Source organism: Solanum dulcamara, chromosome 5 (genome assembly GCF_947179165.1).
Source record: "Solanum dulcamara chromosome 5, daSolDulc1.2, whole genome shotgun sequence".
Taxonomy (NCBI): Eukaryota; Viridiplantae; Streptophyta; class Magnoliopsida; order Solanales; family Solanaceae; genus Solanum; species Solanum dulcamara.
The window spans coordinates 76,342,046-76,362,386 of record NC_077241.1 but is presented as its reverse complement, the minus strand read 5'-3'; the positions used below and the strand labels follow the sequence as shown (position 1 = coordinate 76,362,386).

General features: G+C 34.6%; 2 protein-coding genes and 1 non-coding gene across 3 annotated transcripts; 2 read left to right on the top strand and 1 right to left on the bottom strand.

The window, feature by feature from the left end:
- The first annotated feature begins 210 nt into the window (after positions 1 to 210).
- On the top strand, positions 211 to 1,705 carry LOC129888554 (AT-hook motif nuclear-localized protein 22-like). The gene is made up of 2 exons (XM_055963512.1): positions 211 to 659; positions 837 to 1,705. Exons 1-2 carry the CDS (start codon positions 464 to 466, stop codon positions 1,502 to 1,504), a joined length of 864 nt encoding a protein of 287 aa, XP_055819487.1. The 5' UTR covers positions 211 to 463; the 3' UTR covers positions 1,505 to 1,705.
- LOC129890888 (U6 spliceosomal RNA) lies at positions 1,499 to 1,606 on the top strand. The gene has a single exon (XR_008767076.1). It is a non-coding gene; the product is annotated as a U6 spliceosomal RNA (small nuclear RNA).
- A 4,677-nt stretch (positions 1,706 to 6,382) lies between the features above and the next one.
- LOC129889932 (kinesin-like protein KIN-UB) lies at positions 6,383 to 19,552 on the bottom strand. The gene is made up of 19 exons (XM_055965409.1): positions 19,204 to 19,552; positions 17,640 to 17,740; positions 17,435 to 17,557; positions 16,434 to 16,619; positions 16,041 to 16,262; positions 15,713 to 15,869; positions 14,961 to 15,110; positions 13,681 to 13,769; positions 13,218 to 13,421; positions 12,875 to 12,976; positions 11,393 to 11,527; positions 11,172 to 11,303; positions 9,134 to 9,272; positions 8,959 to 9,051; positions 8,098 to 8,223; positions 7,845 to 7,970; positions 7,336 to 7,479; positions 6,967 to 7,095; positions 6,383 to 6,865 (listed from the first exon to the last, which is right to left on the bottom strand). Exons 1-19 carry the CDS (start codon positions 19,400 to 19,402, stop codon positions 6,702 to 6,704), a joined length of 2,721 nt encoding a protein of 906 aa, XP_055821384.1. The 5' UTR covers positions 19,403 to 19,552; the 3' UTR covers positions 6,383 to 6,701.
- Positions 19,553 to 20,341: the final 789 nt, after the last annotated feature.

The following is a 20,341-nucleotide window of genomic DNA, read 5'->3' as shown; positions in this document are numbered from 1 at the left end:
ATTATTTTTTTTTTAAAAAAAACTATCTTCAAAAACCAAGATTCACTTGTTGTAGCTCATATCCAAGAAGAAGATCATCATATATAGTATGATGATGAAGAGTTTTAATGAGATTAGTGAGAATTCTTGGTGGATGACACCTAAAACCCCACTTAAAATTCCATCTTCTTTATGATGAAGACTATAATTACCTTGATTCAATAAACAACACTTACCCCTTTCCTCAAAAAAAGCCACAAACCAAGAGAGAGAAAAACAAAAACAAAATAAGACCAACAACCCAAAGTCTACTCCCCCTTATTCCTTTTTTTAAGCTTCTCTCCTCCCCCACCATCTATTTTCGTTACAAACCCTTATTCCCCCTTTAGCTTAGGTTTGCTTGTGCTTCCATTTTTTTCTTAGCTTCAACCCAATTTCCATCTCAAGAGAAATAGTAGAATTGAAGTTAAAAAGAATTATCTCTATGGATCAAATGAACCATTCACTTCCTCCTCCTTTCCACGCTAGAGATTTCCACTTACATCAATTCCATCAAACCTCAGAAGATGAACAAAGTGGGACAAGTGGCCTCAACATGTCTGGTCAGAAGAGAGATCGCGATGACAACAACAACAACAATAATGAAAATTCAAACGGTGGAGAATCAAAAGACGGATTAGGTATAACAAGTGTTGAATTGTATGACTATCTCATCGGAAGGTTTTAAGTTGTTTATAGTTGTTAAAGAGAGTTTACATATACGTTTATTTACTTAATTATGTCTCATCTGAAAGTTTATGCTCATGTTATATAAGGAGAATTTAGTTATTTACTTAATTATATCTTCAAACGAACAGGAAATTCAGGAGAAGGAGAGATCACTAGAAGAGCTAGAGGAAGACCATCTGGATCCAAGAACAAACCTAAACCACCAATCATCATAACTAGAGATAGTGCAAATGCTCTTAGAACTCATGTTATGGAAATTGCTGATGGTTGTGATATTATGGAAAGCATATCAAATTTTGCAAGGAGAAGACAAAGAGGGGTTTGTATTATGAGTGGAACTGGTATTGTTACTAATGTTAATTTAAGACAACCAGCTTCATCGGGTGCTATTGTAACATTACATGGTAGATTTGAGATATTATCGTTAGCCGGATCGTTTTTACCACCACCAGCACCACCAGCAGCATCAGGGTTGACTATATATTTAGCGGGCGGACAAGGTCAAGTTGTTGGTGGTAGTGTTGTAGGTGCACTTATGGCATCTGGACCAGTTGTGATTATGTCAGCTTCATTTAGCAATGCTGCTTACGAAAGACTTCCTTTGGAAGAGGATGATCCTCTTCCCGTCGTTCCAGGAGGAGGATCACTGGGATCTCCTCCTGGAAATATCGGAGGACAACAACAACAACAAATGATGGCGGACCCATCTCTATTTCATGGGATGCCACCGAATCTTCTAAACTCCATTCAGTTGCCTTCTGAACCCTATTGGGCAACAGGAAGACCTCCATTCTAATATGCAAGCGGACATTTGATAAAATTGGAAAGATATAGAGAAAATTGACAATATGGCCCCTGTGCAAGAATGACATCCATCATAGAAGGGGTAATTGTTTTCTCTTGATTTAATTACTTGTTTAATTAGCTTATAATTTAACTCTCTTGAGGTCTTTTTCTCTCTTCTTTCTCATCAAGAACACTTAGCAATGATTTTTAGGAAAAGGGTTTTTCGATTTTCTTTCCTTTCAATTACTTTACATTTTTTGAGTTTAGTGTTTTTGCATTTTCAGTTAGGTTTTTTTAAAATTGGATTGTGATAATGAGTTTGATTATGATATGATCATGATGTGGTGGATGTAATTTGATCATCAAATGAAGTTAACTTTGTAAAATCACTTTTTTCTTGGTGATATCTATCTTATTTTCAGGATGATAATTAAATTCTTGGCATTCCCATAACTTCCAACGCTCTTTCCATGATTTTCTTGAAAACCTATGATTGTAATGAGATTCATTTGATTGGAACAGGACATCATTATTCCTTAATCATGAAAACATGATTGTGATAATAACAATGTTTTCTTGATAATAGTAGTAGTATTAAATATATATATTTTTTTATAGAAATACAGAATAAGACTACGTATAATTATAAATCCTTGTAGTTCGCTTAGTACACGTCTTGGTTCATTAATGAGGATTGGTAGCAAACCATTGATAGACAAAATTAGGAGAGGGTATGGGCCGCATTATATAATATACTCCGATGTGAAACTCTTCAACCTATTTTCTTCTATTTTTTCCAAAAAAAAATGGACTTTTTTTCTCCCCTCTCTTGTTGAAGAATAATTAGGGTTTTATGAAGTAGGAGACATGAATTACATGTGGAATGCACGTGCATCAGTTACTGAAGAAAGGTTCTTTTTCGAGGCAAAAACAAAGTATAACGTCTAGCCTTATGTTATACAGTCTGGTCTACTCTGGACTTAACCCACTCTTTGCTCTCTCTCTCTCTCATAATGCATTTAAGTTATTTAAGTGTAACGATTTTTTTATATTATCAGCGTATATATAAATATAGACTGAGGATTTAAAATTGGAAAAACTACATAATTACACATAATTCACAATTATTATTATCTATATTTTTAAAAGATTATGTATTTTACCACTAATTAATAGTTTCCTACCATATATTAATGAAGATACGCTTAGATAATATATTTTTGCTATCAGATACACTAAAATAGGAAGAGAGCCGAGCGAGATGGGGAAGGAGGAGAGTGAGATTCGTATGTTTCCCAGATATAGAATCACACTAGATACATGTATATATATGTATGTATCTGGCGTGATTTATATGTATCTGAGCTACTAGATACATGTGAGAGTGGCGAGTGAGATGGGAGAGAGGCGAACGAGATTTTTTATATATCTCAGATACATGTAAATTCAATTGGTTACAATGTATCTAGAACAAATTACACATAATTTTGACCCCATGTATCCAGAGATATATGTATCTGGACGTATCTGAATGTATCTGGACACACAAAAATATGGTAAGATACGTAATATTACAAATTAAAATGTTTCTAAGTAACTAGCTACTAAACTAGTGGAATTTATGTAAGTTCACTTTAAAATTTATAGTTTGGAATGCTACTATAATGACATTTTTCAAGTTACTAATTCAAGTCATTTTTATGAGAATGACATATAATTATTATCTTTTAGTGATTTGATTACGTAAAAAAAAAAGAAGTTAAGTTGTCAATATATGTATAGAAGTTAAACACATTTAGGAATGGGGAATGCAGGAAAAAGAGTTTAAATTTTATACATTAAAAATATATATAATTTAACCTTATTGTATACGATTATATTGAATATGTTTGTTGTTGTGTTGTTTTAAAGTTTGGAAGTGAAACAAAAAGCCGAGATTCTTTGCACCAAAGCAATACATGCATACATAAAAGTATAGCTCCCCACAACACACTCCCCTAGTCATTACATTGGTTGCTTTTAGTGCAACAACCCATGTAGCTATACTCATCATGTGGTGTTGTATTAAAAATATGCACCATCTTGAGATATTCAAAGCCTTATCCATTCCCTCTTCTCTCTCTAAAATTAAGAGACAATACTTAGACAAACACTCAAGGGCTTCTTCAACTTTTACTTTTTCTCAATGTGGATATATATGAATCATTCTCTCTCACACACACACAACCCCACCCGCAAAAGTAGCTTCAAGGTATAAGGTTCATTTGAATCCGTACCTTGGACGTGGGAGTTTAGATTTAACAAAAATTTACTTAAATTGTGGAGTAACAAATAATAGATATGAACCTATAAAATTTTAAGAGTTTAAATTTTGAATCAGACTAAGAAAAAAAAAAAAAACTCCTTTTCTCCTGTGTTGTGCTTGTAATGATTTAAAATATCAGAAGAAATAAATTTGCATTATTAATTAGAAGGATTTATCTTACATATATACATTAGAAATATAAAAAAATATTACATTACCAAGTACATTTTCTATACTATATTTTTTAGGTGATTATTAGTTTTACATTTTTATGGATGGTTTGCTGCAATTATACTTCCTTGTAGATGATCTTGAAAGAAAAGTCAAAAAGCGAGGTGAACATGTACCATCCAAGAAAAAAACGTGTATTTTTATGCGTTTTAAAAGTTGTTGCTTTCTTTAGCAATTTTTGATAAGAAAACACGTATTTTACACGAAAACGCATATTTTACGAGTTCCCAGTTTCCTATAAATAGAGGGCCTCTTGGCCTCATTTAGATCATCCCACAAAAATACATTCAAAAGAGTAAGAACAGAAAGAGAGTTATACACCAAGATAAATATTGTTGTTTTCTCCTTGAATTTGATAGCAGTATACTCCCATATTATTATAGTAAAATCCTTCTACTACGTGGTTTTTCCCCTAATTCTCGTGTCCAATTTATTTTCATTATTTATTATCATATCAAATTTTAGTTGTGGTGTTTCCCCCCCTAATAGATCTGATACTCTAAAAAAGATTTACTATCGACTAAGACAAAGTTAGAATTTAAATTTTATGGGTTCTGAATTCACGATCCAGTGGATTTTTTTTTTAATGTGGCTATGCTTTATGATGGCCCTATAGGAATTATCCAAAAAATATTATAAAAAATAATATATTGAAGCTGCAAATGTGGATTGCTAAATTGTGTACATTCGTTTAGGTCTGCAAATGATTGGATGTAAGCCTATGTTTCATTGCTTCCTATTTTGTACCCTTTTTATTCAAGTATGAATTGTGTGTTTCATGGAATTAAGGTATTATCCATCATATGTTTTTGGTTGGGTGAATGTACAAGAAAATGTATTATGACATTTTGGCGGGGAAGGATAGACACTATTGCTCTGGTATTGTGGTCCATCTTGAGACTTTTATCAACTACGGCTTAAAAAGCCCATACCCCCTAAATAAAATACAAACCCTTGATATCTATGTTGTTCAGAATGCATTTTTTAAATGATTCAACTTCACAAATGCAGTACTTTTATTGAAGAGACTGAACAACATGCATAGCTTAGTATAATACATTAAGGGATCGTTTGGTTTGAATACAAGTTAATTATGATGAAATTAGTTATGCTGTGATAAGTTATGCTAAGATTATTTTTTATTAATTATTTGATTTGTTATATTCAAAATAATATGCATTTCATAAATTTTAAGTACCTCCCAATTTACTAGTTCGACATCTTGCTCACGAAAAAGAAAATGGGATTAATCCTTATCACAAGTCCCTACCAATTTCTTGAAGTCCCTAAACAATTGAAAGTCAACGTGTTAAAAAGAAATTAAAAATGATTCTAGTGTTGCATCAGGTAAGGTCTATAAACTAAATGAGCTGTCTCTAGCTAAATTGGCTATTTTCTTTTTTTAAAAGTGTTAAGAGGCAAATTGTTCAACTTGTCTTCACCATAATGCTTGTGGGATATATATTGTTTCTCAATCAATTGGCTACTAGAGTCTATCGGAAAATAATTTCTCTAACTTTACAAGTCGCGTACACACCATCCTTCTCAAATCTCACTGATAATATTATACTGAATATGTTGTTGTAATCAATTGGCTTTCCTCTTGGATCAAAACGCTTTAGATTAATAGAATTGGAGTTATAGCCTAATGACTTGAAAAATATGTGCTAGGGCTCAACTACTTTAATTTCATGCAGTTGCTATGCCTTTTTTTGCGCTTAATCTTATTTGGTGAAGCAATCTTTTACACTAGGCCCTCACATTTCTGGCTCCACACCTACAAAAGAAATGGGAATCAGCTATTTACTTCGTGGTTAATCTGTCTGTCGCTAAATAACTCAAATTTTGTTATTTAGCTACAAAATTTATCCGTCTGTAAATCCTATCACGATGCAAAACTCATTTGTCACTATACGTCTTCTCCTTGATTCCTCTTTCCTCCATTCTCGGGCTCACACCTCTCCAAAAATATAATGAATAAAAATCACTCAGTGACTAAACGGTTCTTGTACAATGCATACAAGTCTTTTGCCAAATAGAGAACTAGGACAAATACTACCTCCAAACAGAACGTTTCAAATGCAAAAGGACACAATCAATAACTTAGAAGAATAAACAAAGAAATGACAGAAGATAAAACTTATAAAATATGAGCTTTAGGATTAGAACGTTGATACCACAAATACGCAGGCGTGTTTGCAGGACGTCATCGACCAACTGGGCTTCCAGCGACTAGGAACAACACCCTTGACAAACATAAAAGACAACGTCCTAAGCGTAACAACTAATAAAAAAATGACATCCCCATCAGATAGGTGTAGTATATAAAACCAATAAGGCTAAATACCTTACTTACCAGAATGCAACATTAAATGACATGTTACACGATTCAATTGATATATGAATAAAAATAATCAAAGCTTTACATTATAATGATCCCGCTCAGGTTATACCTACCTCCTAATTCAAGCAAATTTACAAGATTAATTGTTTCTGTTAGCTGCAAACTTGTTATCCTAACTAGCACTGCATCAACGAGAGTTTAAGAGAATTGGAAACCAGTGTCACCTCTAAAAGATAAAACAATCGTTTCTGTGGAAAAAAGAATCAGCTACCTATGTTAATAACTATATCTCCATAAACCATTTTGTCTCAATAACATATGTGATGTTCAACCGTAATCTATCCTCAGGCGTTTCAACTCCGCCTGAAAACTTGGGCTGGAGGTTAGCGTACGATATGCAAGAGTCCTTATATCATCTCGTGAACAATCTCTGGATATACGAACGAGCTCCCACAAGGCACCTCCCTTGATCATATCCTTTGCATTTATTTCTGTAATTAGCAGTTTCGAGCATCCATGAAAAAACTAAAATCAGAACCACTATCCACAGTTTCAAGCAAAATGGAAAAGCTAAATCAGAACCACTAGTTACCATGTTGTGCTACATGGCAGAGTGCCAGCTCAATATGACGCCTTATCGGCGACGCCTCATTATTAGCATTCTGTACAATCCATGGAAGGGTTCCATCTTCAATAAGGAGAGACTTTCCCGTCTTGCTTCCTGTCATAGTAGATCAGTGCCACGAAACTATAGTAGTGAGACTTCTCTCTTCACTAGAACATGCAATACAGCAGCCCAACTGTGTATATGTGGAGACTAGTGCAAAAACTATGATATACTGACTATATTATTGCTATCAGCACAGTGAAATCTATTGTGGAATTTCGTTAGTGGTGCAGGAAGTTAGGGAGGAGAGGCAGGAAAAAAGGAGCAGAGAGAAAGCAAGTGTGTACCACTAACCTTGAGTGTATGCTCTTGATTCACATTTTGCAAAATTGGCAATTCCACGAGCAACTTGAGCCAGAACATCAGGATGTCGGGATCCGACCATTCCTAGTAAAGCCTTAACTCCACCTTCCCCTCGTAGCTTTGGTTGTAACTTTTCTGTGAAAGGTTAAAAGATCCAATAGATGTTAACAGAAGGATCCAATTACCCATGACTAGATCGCATGTAGGGATACTTGATTAAGAATGTTTAGTGAAAGATTTTCTCATGGAACAAACGTTATTTCGTTTTTCTCGTAGGTTCATCCCTTTTAAACAAATTTAGAATGGTGAAATTTCACCACTTCGAGGGAAAACTAACATTCTTATTATTTCAGCTATGCATCAAATGAAACAATTTGGAAGTAGATATCAGAAAGATGAATGTTATCATATCTGTTGTTCTTACATTATCTTCTTCAATTACTTGAAATACAAAGAAATTTTCGCTTAGAATATTCAGTTTTTAAGGAAACAAATAATACCATTTCCACAGAGGTTAGCAATGGCCCCGGCAACCATGCGAAGGGTTTGAGGATCTTCAGCTTTTGCTGCTGTGACTGATAACAAACTGATGCCTCCTTGAGACATGATGAGCTCCTGATTTGTCTCTGTTCCATTTGAAAGAAGACTTCACTTAATAGAGAGTGACTTGTGTATGGAAAAAGGGACATTAACAGTAGAATTAAATATTACATTCATAATATCCATTAGTCTGTGAGGTGATGCAAAACTCACCATTCATAGCAAGATTTGCAATTGCACCAGCCGCAACTCTGTGAATTGTCTCATCATTTGAGCTTCTTAGAAGAGTTAACAGAGATTTTAGACCACCAGCTTTTACAATTCTCTCCTGGTTTGCCTCTGAAATAGATGGAATAAGGAAAAGTCACCACCATTCAAGAACTTGATACTACCTCTTTTGCATTTCTCAATTTTCAACTGTCATCTAACATCATTTCTGCTTGTTTTTAACTAATCTCTTTAATATTTGTACATTTGGTTGTCAGTAGTAATATGCTACTCTTTATAAGGTCTATGATGAAGGGTCTTAATGGACCGAATTGAGTGAACTTTTAAATTAAGTGAATTGGATTGACTGACATCCATTCTTGTCCTTCAGCCACTGGCTTGGAGGCCCTTTACAGCAAGAAATAAGGAGTAATCCTTCCACTTTGAATGGTGAGGTGTAATAAAACATTGAGGTTTGAGTAGTATGGTATGCATAACATTCTTTCTTAGGACAATGACACTGTTTTAGAGAAAGCTAAAAAACAGAAGATAGATGCTGAATTTCAGAAAAAGGGAGCACTATATTTTAGCTAATCCAAAACAGTTTCACGTGTTTTATCCAAAAAATTGAGATCCTTGCATATCTATTACTAGACTCATGTAAACAAAGTTGACAAGCTATCATTCATGTGACTTGTAACCACACCCCTCCTACAATTAGAAAACTAACAAAGTATAGCTATGTTAGATAGGGTTTACACATCTTAATCAAACAGATTGCATCTATGCTCAACAAACTACAGATTGCAAGTAGTAAGAGACATGAACTAAACATGTAACATTGAAAACAAAATAGCATAACACTACCTTCGGCCGCCAGGTTTGCTACAACTTTCACTGCATGAATCTGCACATCGGCATCTTCTGATTCAAGTAATGACAATATCTTTTGGAGACCCACTGGTGAAAGCAGTGTAAGTTGTATTAGGGAGTAGAAGAGTAAGAATAGATAATAATTCCTAGGATAAAGTCCACCTCTCACCTTGTTCAAACAGTTTTGCCATTGAGGCCTTCTCTCCATTTACTGAATCTCCTAGATGCTGATGCATAAATGGAGGAATTGGAGAATCGAGAGTGCCTGGCAGCTTTACAGTCTCTCCTCTATCAAGATTCCTCCTAGTCTAAGAAAAGAATACAGCATTTATTTAAGTTCAAGTTAACTGACAAATAAGCTCATTTAACCATATATCAAGACATGTTCACACCTTGAAGTCTGCAGGTTTACAGGTACTTGAAAAGCTTACTTTTCAAAGATGCATGTTTCTTTAAGCTATGTAAAGATATGGCACCTAGGCCTCACTCAACCCCAAAAGCTAACTCATGAGGGGAGGATTGCCCAAGTCCATATAAGCAAACTACCAGTCTATTCCCCAACCAATGTGGGACTTTTACCCACTCTAACAAGCTACAACATAAATTTCAGATTCTACTCTTCAACAAAACTAACTCATGTATAAGATTTATATAGCACACTAATCTCAGATGTAGCCCCTTTGTCCAGTTTTTCTTTACCCAAAAAGATGGTATAGAAGTTCTTTAATGCTAGTGTAGAAGAGGCAAACTAAAAGCATGAAACCCTTAAACACTTCTCACAGACAAAGGGCACAATAATGTGAACTGGTTACCACAGGGCCACAGTCCACAACTGTAAAGAGATTACATAGGAACCCTTAACATTAAATATTTCAATTTCCCTTCAATCAGGCCTCAAATGATGCCTATAACTAAGGACCGATTGGCCAAATTTCCAAAGGCAAAATCTGCTTATTTTGAGAAGCACTTGTCAGAATGGATCTACACAGAATACTTCGGGAGATTACCAATTTGTGATTAGCCAGTCCATTAGAGAAGCAGCTTTGTTTCACCAAGTTTTCTAAATAGTGCTTTATCAAATTACGACGAAAGAAATATAAAGATTCACTTTTGCATTAAACAGATCAAAGATTTTAAATATTCATTATGAAAGAATTAAAGAAAGTTTGTCAATTTTATTTAACTAAAATACAAAAGTAAGACAAAAAAGAACATTAACGCTATAATCAACAAACCTAGAATTAAATCAACGTAATAATATTGAACGAATTATATAGTTTCTTAATTTCTTTTTATGTATGCATGTAGACAAAGATTCTTTCCCTTTTAAGCAAATGAATGAAGTGGAACTGTATTAATTTTTCAGGTAAGACCAATCATAAGAGACTCAAGGTGGAACAATCAACAGAGGCATTTCCAGGATTTTATGAAGAGGTGCACTAGTATGGAGAAGTGGATTGAGGATTTATATTTGACGGGTTCAAGTTCAACCTCTAAGTTCTTACAATGAACTCATTACACTTTTTGGTGCAATTTTAGTAATTTTTTACATATGTATCTATAATCCGTATCAGAACATTGGGATTAATTGAACCTATTGACTATATGAACTCCGTTGACTGCTGCTAATTTAATGCATACATTCGGTTTGACTATACAAAATATAACTGTGATGACAAAATGAGAATATGAAATTCAATGTGACAAACTTGGGGATTTTAAAGAATAAACCAAACAAATAAAGAAAGAAAAAGATAAAAAGATTTAATTAAAATGCAAGAGAGGACACAAGACATGTCATCCCTCATCGGTGGACTCAATTCTAGTAAAACAAAGGAAAAAACAATAAGACGAACATGAGATTTGAACCTCCGGACAAAATTCTTTAAAAAAAAAAGACAAGATGGAAGTGAGATATGAAACCCCGACGTCATTAGTAAAGGTGCACCCAATAATCGTTGCACCATAGAACTATTTGAGATTGGGTGCACATATATATATATATATATTTAAGTGATTTTAAACAAACCGACTTCACTATAGCAATTCTGAGATAGAGGATACAGTCGAATATATAGAAGCTGCTCCAAGTTTTGAACTTCTCTTTCGTGTCTGGTGGTCAACCATGGCAAAAGTAAGGGCACACAAGTCCAATGATTTCTCCAACAATACTAAGTCAGTAACTTTGAGATAAATATTGCTCTTACCTCATCAGCTTCAAAACTTAATTGCAACAGCTGGCTTTGTAGTACTGCAATTTCTTCTTCAAGCTTTGCTTTCTGACATTTTTCATCTTCTAGCATTCTCCGCAGCTTTAAAATCTCAGAATTTCCAGCAACCTATGACATCACAAACATCAGCAGCAGCAATCTACAAACTGCAATTAAGATATACAGAATGGGAAAAGATTTCTCAGACAAATCATTACCTCTGACCTTTTCCATTGAGCTAGTTGATTTTTAAGATTGTCAATTTCCTCTTCAGCAGCTTTCCTTGAAATAGTTTCATTTTCAAACAATTTTTTAAGCTCGGCAATTTCCGTAGAAGCAGAGAGCATTGATGACTGCCAAATGAGAAAAATAAGCAGCAAAAGCAAAGTTATATTCATCATAGAACCAGAAATTGGAACTATTTCACTGTTACAGACAGTTGCTTAGGTATACGTAAAAGTTCAAAGAGAAGACAAGCATGTCTTACACACATGAACTGCAAGGAAGAGACATGAGATCATAATTTTAGTAACCCGTGTTTAAAGAAATTTCAATGGGATACTTACCCTCGGAAACACAATACAACCAATATAGTCTTTAGAATAAAATGTAGACTTCAACTACCTTCTTCTCCTAAGAGCACTAGTATCGCTTTCAAGACTAACCTTAAACACATTCACTATACCAAATTTTATAGCAGCAGTACTAGAAGCTAGAGTCAATTGACATATCCTTGTAGCACAATACCATATGACTTTGTGACCCCATAAAGGAATATTCATTTTTTACTGACCGTGGTGTCCGGGCCAGCTTTCACGCATAAAGAAGAAGAAATCCTATTATAAGTCCTTCAACTTTCACCTATTCAAATGAAATGAAGCTAAGAAAATATTATGCAACAACCTTTTCTGGGAATAGTCTTTTATATCATAGGCCGCCTTCATTTTTCTTTACCTTTTCTCTGTTATGCCAGGATATTAAGCTGACATAAGCAGGATTCACAATAAAGGACCACGAGTAGTTCCACTTTGACAAGTTAAACATCAGACTTGTTTCCGAAATAATGTAGCAGAGTTTATGCAATAAGGCATGAGGAAAAGGAGCATCTAGAAATACTACCACAAAATCTAAATTCATCACACTTGAGTGTTGTATGTCCGACCAGGAGAATCAAAAATGGAGTTCTGGCATATTATTTCTATCGGTGGCCTTAAGTTTTACGACTAAGTCGTTCAGAGAAGGAACCTCATATGTGAATAACAAATGTTTTATAGAGTTGTATACACTAAAAAAAATGTGTAAGTATATAACATCGAGACTGATGAATTAGAACTGCCCCAGCTTGTACTTCAACGATTTCAGAATTGGTGTTTTAGAAAATACAATATCAAGATGTTGGCTAACGAGTATCAGTTTTGTTCTCCCCAAGTCATTATTCCACCACTAATGCAAACTTGGTTCTGAGGGACACAGAAAAAGCAGCTATCCTGCACTAGTCACACCCACCCCCCGTTACATGGATAAACCTTGGTCACTCTTTATCAAAATCAAATCTTAAAAATTGGGCCATTGGCAACCTAAGGTTGATTGGTTCCTATCATTAAGCTAATTGGATATGCAACAGTTCACGATGCATAACTCATTAGCTGCACCTCTCCATCCATTAAATGTCTTATTAATGCTATATCTTCAGAACTCACCTTGGCCTTTTCATTTTCATGCTTTTGTTTATTTGCTGCCCATTGCTCCTCCAGCTTGCTTATTGCATCCATATAATCATTCTGGTACTGCAGCGTTTCCCTCTGCAGATGATGGAAGAAAGGGAACAAAAAGAGAAGACAATGACATTGAAAATACTGGTCATAGAGTAAAATATGGTGATGCAAAATTACACAATTCAAACAAAAAGATGATCATGGAAAATTAGCGTGGGATGAAATAGATGATGCATAACTTAACATAAAGAGAAAACGAATTGAACATGAAAGAGCATGTTATATAAGATTCGGCTGTTGATGCAAAATTTATGAAGCATGTACTTACCTCCAATGCTTCTGCATAACCTTTTTCAGCCTCAGTAATTCGAACCTGAGCTTCTTGGGCAATCCTCTCAATATCATCCTTAAATCCTTTCTGCTGCCTTTCGTGTTCTGCAATTTGTTTGTCTAGCTGCATTTCAAGCCTTCTGGACAAACTTTTGTAGTCAAACTCTTCCTTAATTTTCAACATATTCTCCACCTTCATAGCCTGTAAAATACGAGTAATTTACTCCAACTCCTAGCTTGTAAAAAGCAGAAAAAGGCAAGGAGAAGTTTGCTAATATTCTCTTATCCCCATGCATACAAGTTCTACTCGCATGATAATTCAAAGAGAAACCCAGAGAATAGATCACAACTTAATTAGAATTAGCCAGCCCGCGCTGCTTAAAGTATCAATACAAAGGACTAAACTAGTTATATCATTAAATTTACATTCCCGTGGGAGAAGAAATAGAGTTGAGGATTACCCTCTGTCCAAACATTATGGTGCTTGCCGTCTCGCCTCGATGACGTGGAGATGGACCTATTGTGATAACCAAAGAAGTTCTTGCTGTACCTGTGAGTATTCAACAATGTGATGACCACCTTTCTTAATGTCCCATGGCAATGTTCTCTTAAGTAATTAGCATCTCATGGTGATGGTTTATGATGAATGGTTAAGTAGGATACCAAAACAAGGATTATGCATCAAAGTTAATACAGTACTGAACAGATGACATGCTACTTTGTAAGTTTCACGGTCCGTATAAGGTTAAGCAATCTAGCTCTAGAGAAGGAACTACACTCCAAATGACAGCATATCAAGTAGGATATCAATCTTTTGGCCCAAAAAGATTTACTGGATTAGAATGTCGGCCAACCCAGCAACTCATTGCAGTATCTGGCAGAAACACTATAAAACTCCTGGTCTTAAAGGACATTAAGTTTTTCAGTAATTAATGCACTTTATTTTGACCGTGAACTTAATTGAGTCAACCAAGTCAAAAAAATTATAATGTCTTCAATAAGGATTTTGACCGTGAACTTAATTGAGTCAACCAAGTCAAAAAAATTATAATGTCTTCAATAAGGACATAACTAGGGATTTCTAATACGATTATCCTAAATTTATTTTAGAGATGATAGCTTTTTGGAACAAGACGATCTTTTAGATAATTTAATCCAAAACTTGTTGACTGACTTTACAGGTCATTTCCATAGCATGTTTGGCCAAGCTTCTGAAATCAGCTTCCTTTGAAAAGTGCTTTTCCAAAAGTGTTTCTCAAAAAAGCACTTTGGGTGAGAGGCAGTTTGTGTTTGACCAGTAAATTTAAAAAACACATTTGAGCAACAATTAGTGTTTGGCCAAACTTTTTAAAAGTGCTTCTCCGCGTATTTTTCTCAAAAGTGTTTTTGGGGAAAAGCTACCTTTTTTAGATTCTGAGAAACAACTTATGCTACTCCCCAAAAACACTTATTTTCTCCCAAAAGCTTGGTCAAACAGCTCATTTTTTCAAAATAAGCAGTTTTGACCTCTCAAAAGCTTGTTTGGGCCAAACAGGCTATTAATTTCACTACAAACCTCGCAGTACAGGAATTGAGTCTCTAACAAGGCAAGAACTACGCTCAACAAAGAAGTGTATGGCTTTCATAACTGAATATACTTAAAGATGTTCCCTGGCTTTCAAGTGCAGTGGTTAAAATTTTGGACCATGTTATGTTTGCTTAACCCAGAAAAGCTTCAAAATATTTATATTAAGTACCTTACCTCCAAATGAATCTCGAAGCAACCTTGTGAGCTTTGAGTCACGAACTGGAACATGAGCACTATTCTCTGCTAACGCATTGATACATTTTCCTAATGCACTCAAGGAGAGATTAATGGACTTAGCTTCTTCCAGCGTATGTGCTTCACTTCCTGTCAAATGCAATACAAAACGAAGAAACAATTCTTCCTTAACTTTATCCAGTTTTAAATCTCAACTAATTGCTCCAAAGAAATTTTAGAAACATCAGCATGGTGCCTTAGATAAGCCCAAACCAACAAGTCTGGGAAACCCAAAAATTGGTCACGGCTTTGCCTGCAGTGATCAGTTCCAAAGCAACACCTCAATTCACTTCCTAGTTGAAATCAGCCAGACGCCGAAAGAGGGTTAAAGGGTGAACAGACTCAGCGTCCTTGGAAGGGGGAATATCTGAAAAAGTGTTAGCGGGGAGCATATGCCTATTCAAATTAAGTGACTAGAGTGTAAAGGATTGGGAAGGAAAATATATATTGAAGCCTTCCCAAAGTAACAACTCAATTAACTCCTTGGAATTACTTAGCATCAATTGTGTCAAGTAACAGAATTGTTTCAACTGCAGTTACTGCCATTCAATCATGGTACGAACAATTTAAAAAATTCATATAAGCCTTGTATAAAACAACGTTTTCTGTAAGCAGAAACAAAATGTTCCAGTTATGGATACTTAATAAAAGCTAGAGAAGAGTACATTTTCCCATAAACCCTGATAGCATACCTGATTTGTCTATGCGCTCCGAACCAGCAAGATCCACAACAACTAGTTTGCTTTTCCTCACAACAGGTGGCTTGAATGCTTTAGCCGTGTGAGAAGTACTCCCATTTTCAGATGAAATAGCAGAATCTCTTCCCTTGACAGACCTTTCAACATGTACCTACAATAGAAAACAAAATTTCTGTAACATTGAACTTTGTTGATGTCCCTGTCCATTGGCATAATTGGGAAGAGGCTCAAGAACAGTGGCAAAGCCACTATCAGTACTTTCACAACCTAAAAGTTTAAAAAAAAAAAACTTTATAACCCACAACAGAGAGAATCGTCTAACCATCAGCATAGCATGGCTTCGTGAAGATTCTGTGTTTAATTTAGTGTTAGCAGCAAAACGATGAGCTTCACCCACACGAAGGAGTTCAAGGAAACTCTTCTGGTCTCTGATATCCACTATAGTAGCCCCAGGTAACGAAACATCTCCAGTTTTGGGATCTTCAACAATTGATATGTTGTCGTTCACTGGGTCTAGGAGATCCTGAATACTCTCCATATAAAGCTGCATTGACAGGTAACCAACCCAACTTTATACACCTTGAGTCAGAAACAAGCATGAAACAACCAATGATGCGAATGAAACTTGACATAGCTATTAACAGGTATGATAATAAAAGTGATTAAAAAGTTTTACAAAAAGAAGGAACTCTCAATTCTGTAGGAGGAAGAAAACCTGAAAATAAGAGACAGAGATAAAATCTTTCTCTGGTGTTATTTCAGAAAGAATATCCTCCATTGCACGAACCATTATCCCTCGATCAGCAGTGTCCTCTTCTCCAAGTCGTCCAAGAGTGTAAGTTTTTCCTGTCCCAGTCTGCCCGTATGCCATGACTGTTCCATTATAACCATCCAGAACACTCTGCAAGGAGAAAAATAATTCAAGAGAAACGTGAGCCACTTTATAATCAGAAGATATAAAGAATGAATACAACCATATGAAACTAGGTCAGTGTTAGAACAAAATGGTTCCTTATTACACACACAGAAACGATTAGATAACACCATGTCTACAAATTTAACCGGCAAGGAATTAATTAGAACTAACAAAAGTAATATTACTGAATCCAATAGACATTTCAACAGTAACAAATGTGGTAATGGTTGTTATGTTTGCTTTTCAAGAAAATATTACAAAAATATTTCAACTGAGATGGACTTCATTATTTGCCAGATAAATATCTTACATACTTTAGAAGAAAGCTACTCAGAGAAATTCTTTGTTGTATTTGGCATATAGGTGTTTTGAGATGTATTTTAAATGTATGAAGTATTTCCAGAAATGTTTAGCAAAAGTTGCCCACCTTGGCAGCGAGTCATTTGGGAAAAAAGAAACTTGGAGCTTTGTCTTTCAAAACATGCTTCTTATGGGATAAAGTGCCCAATCGATTAGAGTTAGAAATGGAAGAATTAATTGTAAAGGACAGGTATCTAAGCCATTCATTGATAATTTACATAATTTGGAGAAACATATTTTACACTCTTGTTACGTGCATCAAGGTGAAACAATATTTACGGCTCTGAAGTGAACTTTCCCAGTATAGTCAGATACTGCCTAGTCAGTAGCTAATTTCCTCTAGTTCTTTCAAGGTGTAAGCCAAAGCATGTGCAGAAGATAAACAGCTCATTCATAATTTATGTATTAAATAACAGAATAGGTAGGATTTTGCAAGCAACCTCAACGACAGGCTTGGCCACTACTTCATAAACACGCTTTTGTGAAGCAAATTCCGTAAGCACTTCATCAAATTCATACGTGTCTGAATCCCAGTTATTCCTTCGAAGTTTAAGCCTTTTGAGCTGGAAATGACAAAAGAAATGAATTAAAATCAACAGTGCTCATATTACTTTGACAAGAATGTTAGAGGTTTACTTGGAATACCTCAGGCTGCAACTCCACACAATCAGCAAAATCGGCATCAGACGCCATCTCCTCCGCATTTCGAGGACGAAGTCTTACTGCAACTCTCACACGTCCTGAAACTGTTACAGAGCAGCAAAATGAAACCTTCCATGATTAATCAATATTTACAGGACTTTGGATCATACATAATCAACACAGATTTCTCCGCTCAGCTTCAATTCAACAAAGGCTCCCATGGAACAAGATATAAAACACCTTCAATAAATATGATTTTTTAAAGTCAAAATGTATGATTTAACTCCGCCTATGTAAATTTTGCAAGACAAAAGCAGAAGGTTGCTCCAGGTTGCCAGTAGCATAAGAAATAATTTACTTCAATACATCCTCTAAATGCGACTCCCTGAATTAAATTGGGATACAGAGGATTTGCATCCTAATTACTTTTGGGATTGATGTGTAGTTGATTGATTCGCCAAATGTAAAATTCACGTGCAAATGAGAACTTACACTGATACGCAGTAAGAAAACTCAATCTTAAGAAGTTCTGTTATAGAAAATTAATAATAACACTTCATTTGAATGCTATCGATGTCCTGTCTAGGCATTACAATCCTGAACAGGTAATAGGCATTACTAGGATTCCAAATTCTTCAACAACAAAAAAATCAGTATTCCGACAACTAGTTCAGTAACCAACTCTATCATTTTTCAGAACCAAAAATATAGTTAAAAATATTTTAGCTTCGCAGTCACCATCATAAATGCTAGCATATTAAATCAGATGGCTGATTGTAAATAAATTAAATCACAACTACTAAGTGGAGAAAAATTCATTACTATTACAACTAATAAAACAAGGTCTTAATTTTCTTACTTATACAAGAAACAAACAACAACAATGACTTTACACAAGAGCAAGTTTGTATTATAGATTAACTAAAACCCTGAAGGAAATTAATACTCCATCATAAATATAACAGCTTTGTCTACCTAACTAAAACAAACTATCACACCTAACAACCCAAGCACTTAGTTTTCTTAAATTGGCAGGGAAAAAACTAAAAGGAAAAAAAAAGGAGCAACTTTTTTCCCAAATTAATTAAATTCTTTAAGGAGATTAATATACTTTAGCTTGGCAGTCACATGCTTCCATTGATTAGACTCATTCATAAATTCTACAATAAATCCAAACAACTGCATCTAACCAACTTAGGTCAAATCCACTACAATCAACAAAGCAATCGTTTAGTTATCTCGCATTATGCTTCTAAAAAGAAAAGGAAACGAGCAACTTTTTCCAGAATAATTAACTTCTTAAGGACATTAATACTGTACTACTTTAGCTTTGCACACATGTTTCCGTTGCTTAAACTCATCATAATTTCTAATTAATTAAGCAGCTGTATCTAACTAACAATCAAAGCTTTTGCCAAAAAAAATAAATCAGAAGAACAATTTTTGGAAAATTAATTAAATTCCTTTAAGGAAATGAGAGTTCACAACCGCTTATTTCTCTTACATTATCCGCCCAAAAGCAGAAAATTAAGTGAAATTATCAACGACGCATTTGTAGTCGACTCACCAGAGGTACCATCCTTAATGTTAGCAGCAGAATTACCAACGGAGCCAGTGCTTTTACGTCGAGGACCGTACACCGGAGTATGACCGGCGGTTTTGGATTTGAAAGAAGAAGAAGACTTTGTACTTGAATTCATAGAAAGAGGTCTATCTACCTTCAAAGCTCCTTTAGGAACTGTTCCGTTTCTGTAAGCCGTAGACATTCTCACATACCTTCCAAAATTCACCTTCTTCTGTGAGGATGAAGAAGAAAATTGAGTTGTGATTTATTTTTTTCTCAGTGTTGATGAAAATGTAGGAGTTCAAAAAGTCGTGGGGAGTCATGGAAATAGAGGATCGGGTCATGGAGTTTGTGGTGGTGGTCACTGGTGGGTCATGTTCTATTTTTTTCTTTCTTCACATTTAATTCTTGTATTTTTTTAAAATTGACTTAAATACCCTTTTAACTGATCTATATTTCATGTAATTAATAATTAACTACGTATTAGTATAATCTTATTGTAATCTCTGCTTCATCATTAGTAAAATATATTTGTGGAAGATTAACAGTCCTTTGATTTGAATTGCCGTTGGTTAAGTTTCTATAATTGCAGATTACCCTCATATATTTGTCTTTGTTCTTATTATAAATTAAATATCGGTGATCAAGTTAAAATTTACATAAAAGTGTCAACTGAGTCCTTAGAAGGGGAGTTTTAGTGAGTCAAGAAGTCACAGATTAGCCATGAATATAGCTTCAGACAGAAAGTTACTTGTTTTTACATCATCTAACATGTGAAGAAATTCAATTTAATTATAATAGTTATACAAATTGAATTATACACTCTTGACTATTTGATTATTTTCTTTAAAAAAATAGGAATACGTAGTCTAACAATTGTTTTATGCATATATGGTTTTTATTTAACAATTGCATTAGCAAAAAAAACAATCATTTTCAACACTTTGGAGTTGAGTTTCTAAGAGAGGAATGAACTCGAGAATTGATTTAATAAGAAAACATAAATTCATAATTTAAATTTTATGAAATTGACATTATTCAAAATCATTTCATGAATTGCTTGGAATCATCAACCCTTCATGATTAGAATCAAATGTCCATAAATAAATATAAATTCAAATTCACATGAAAAGTATAAAAA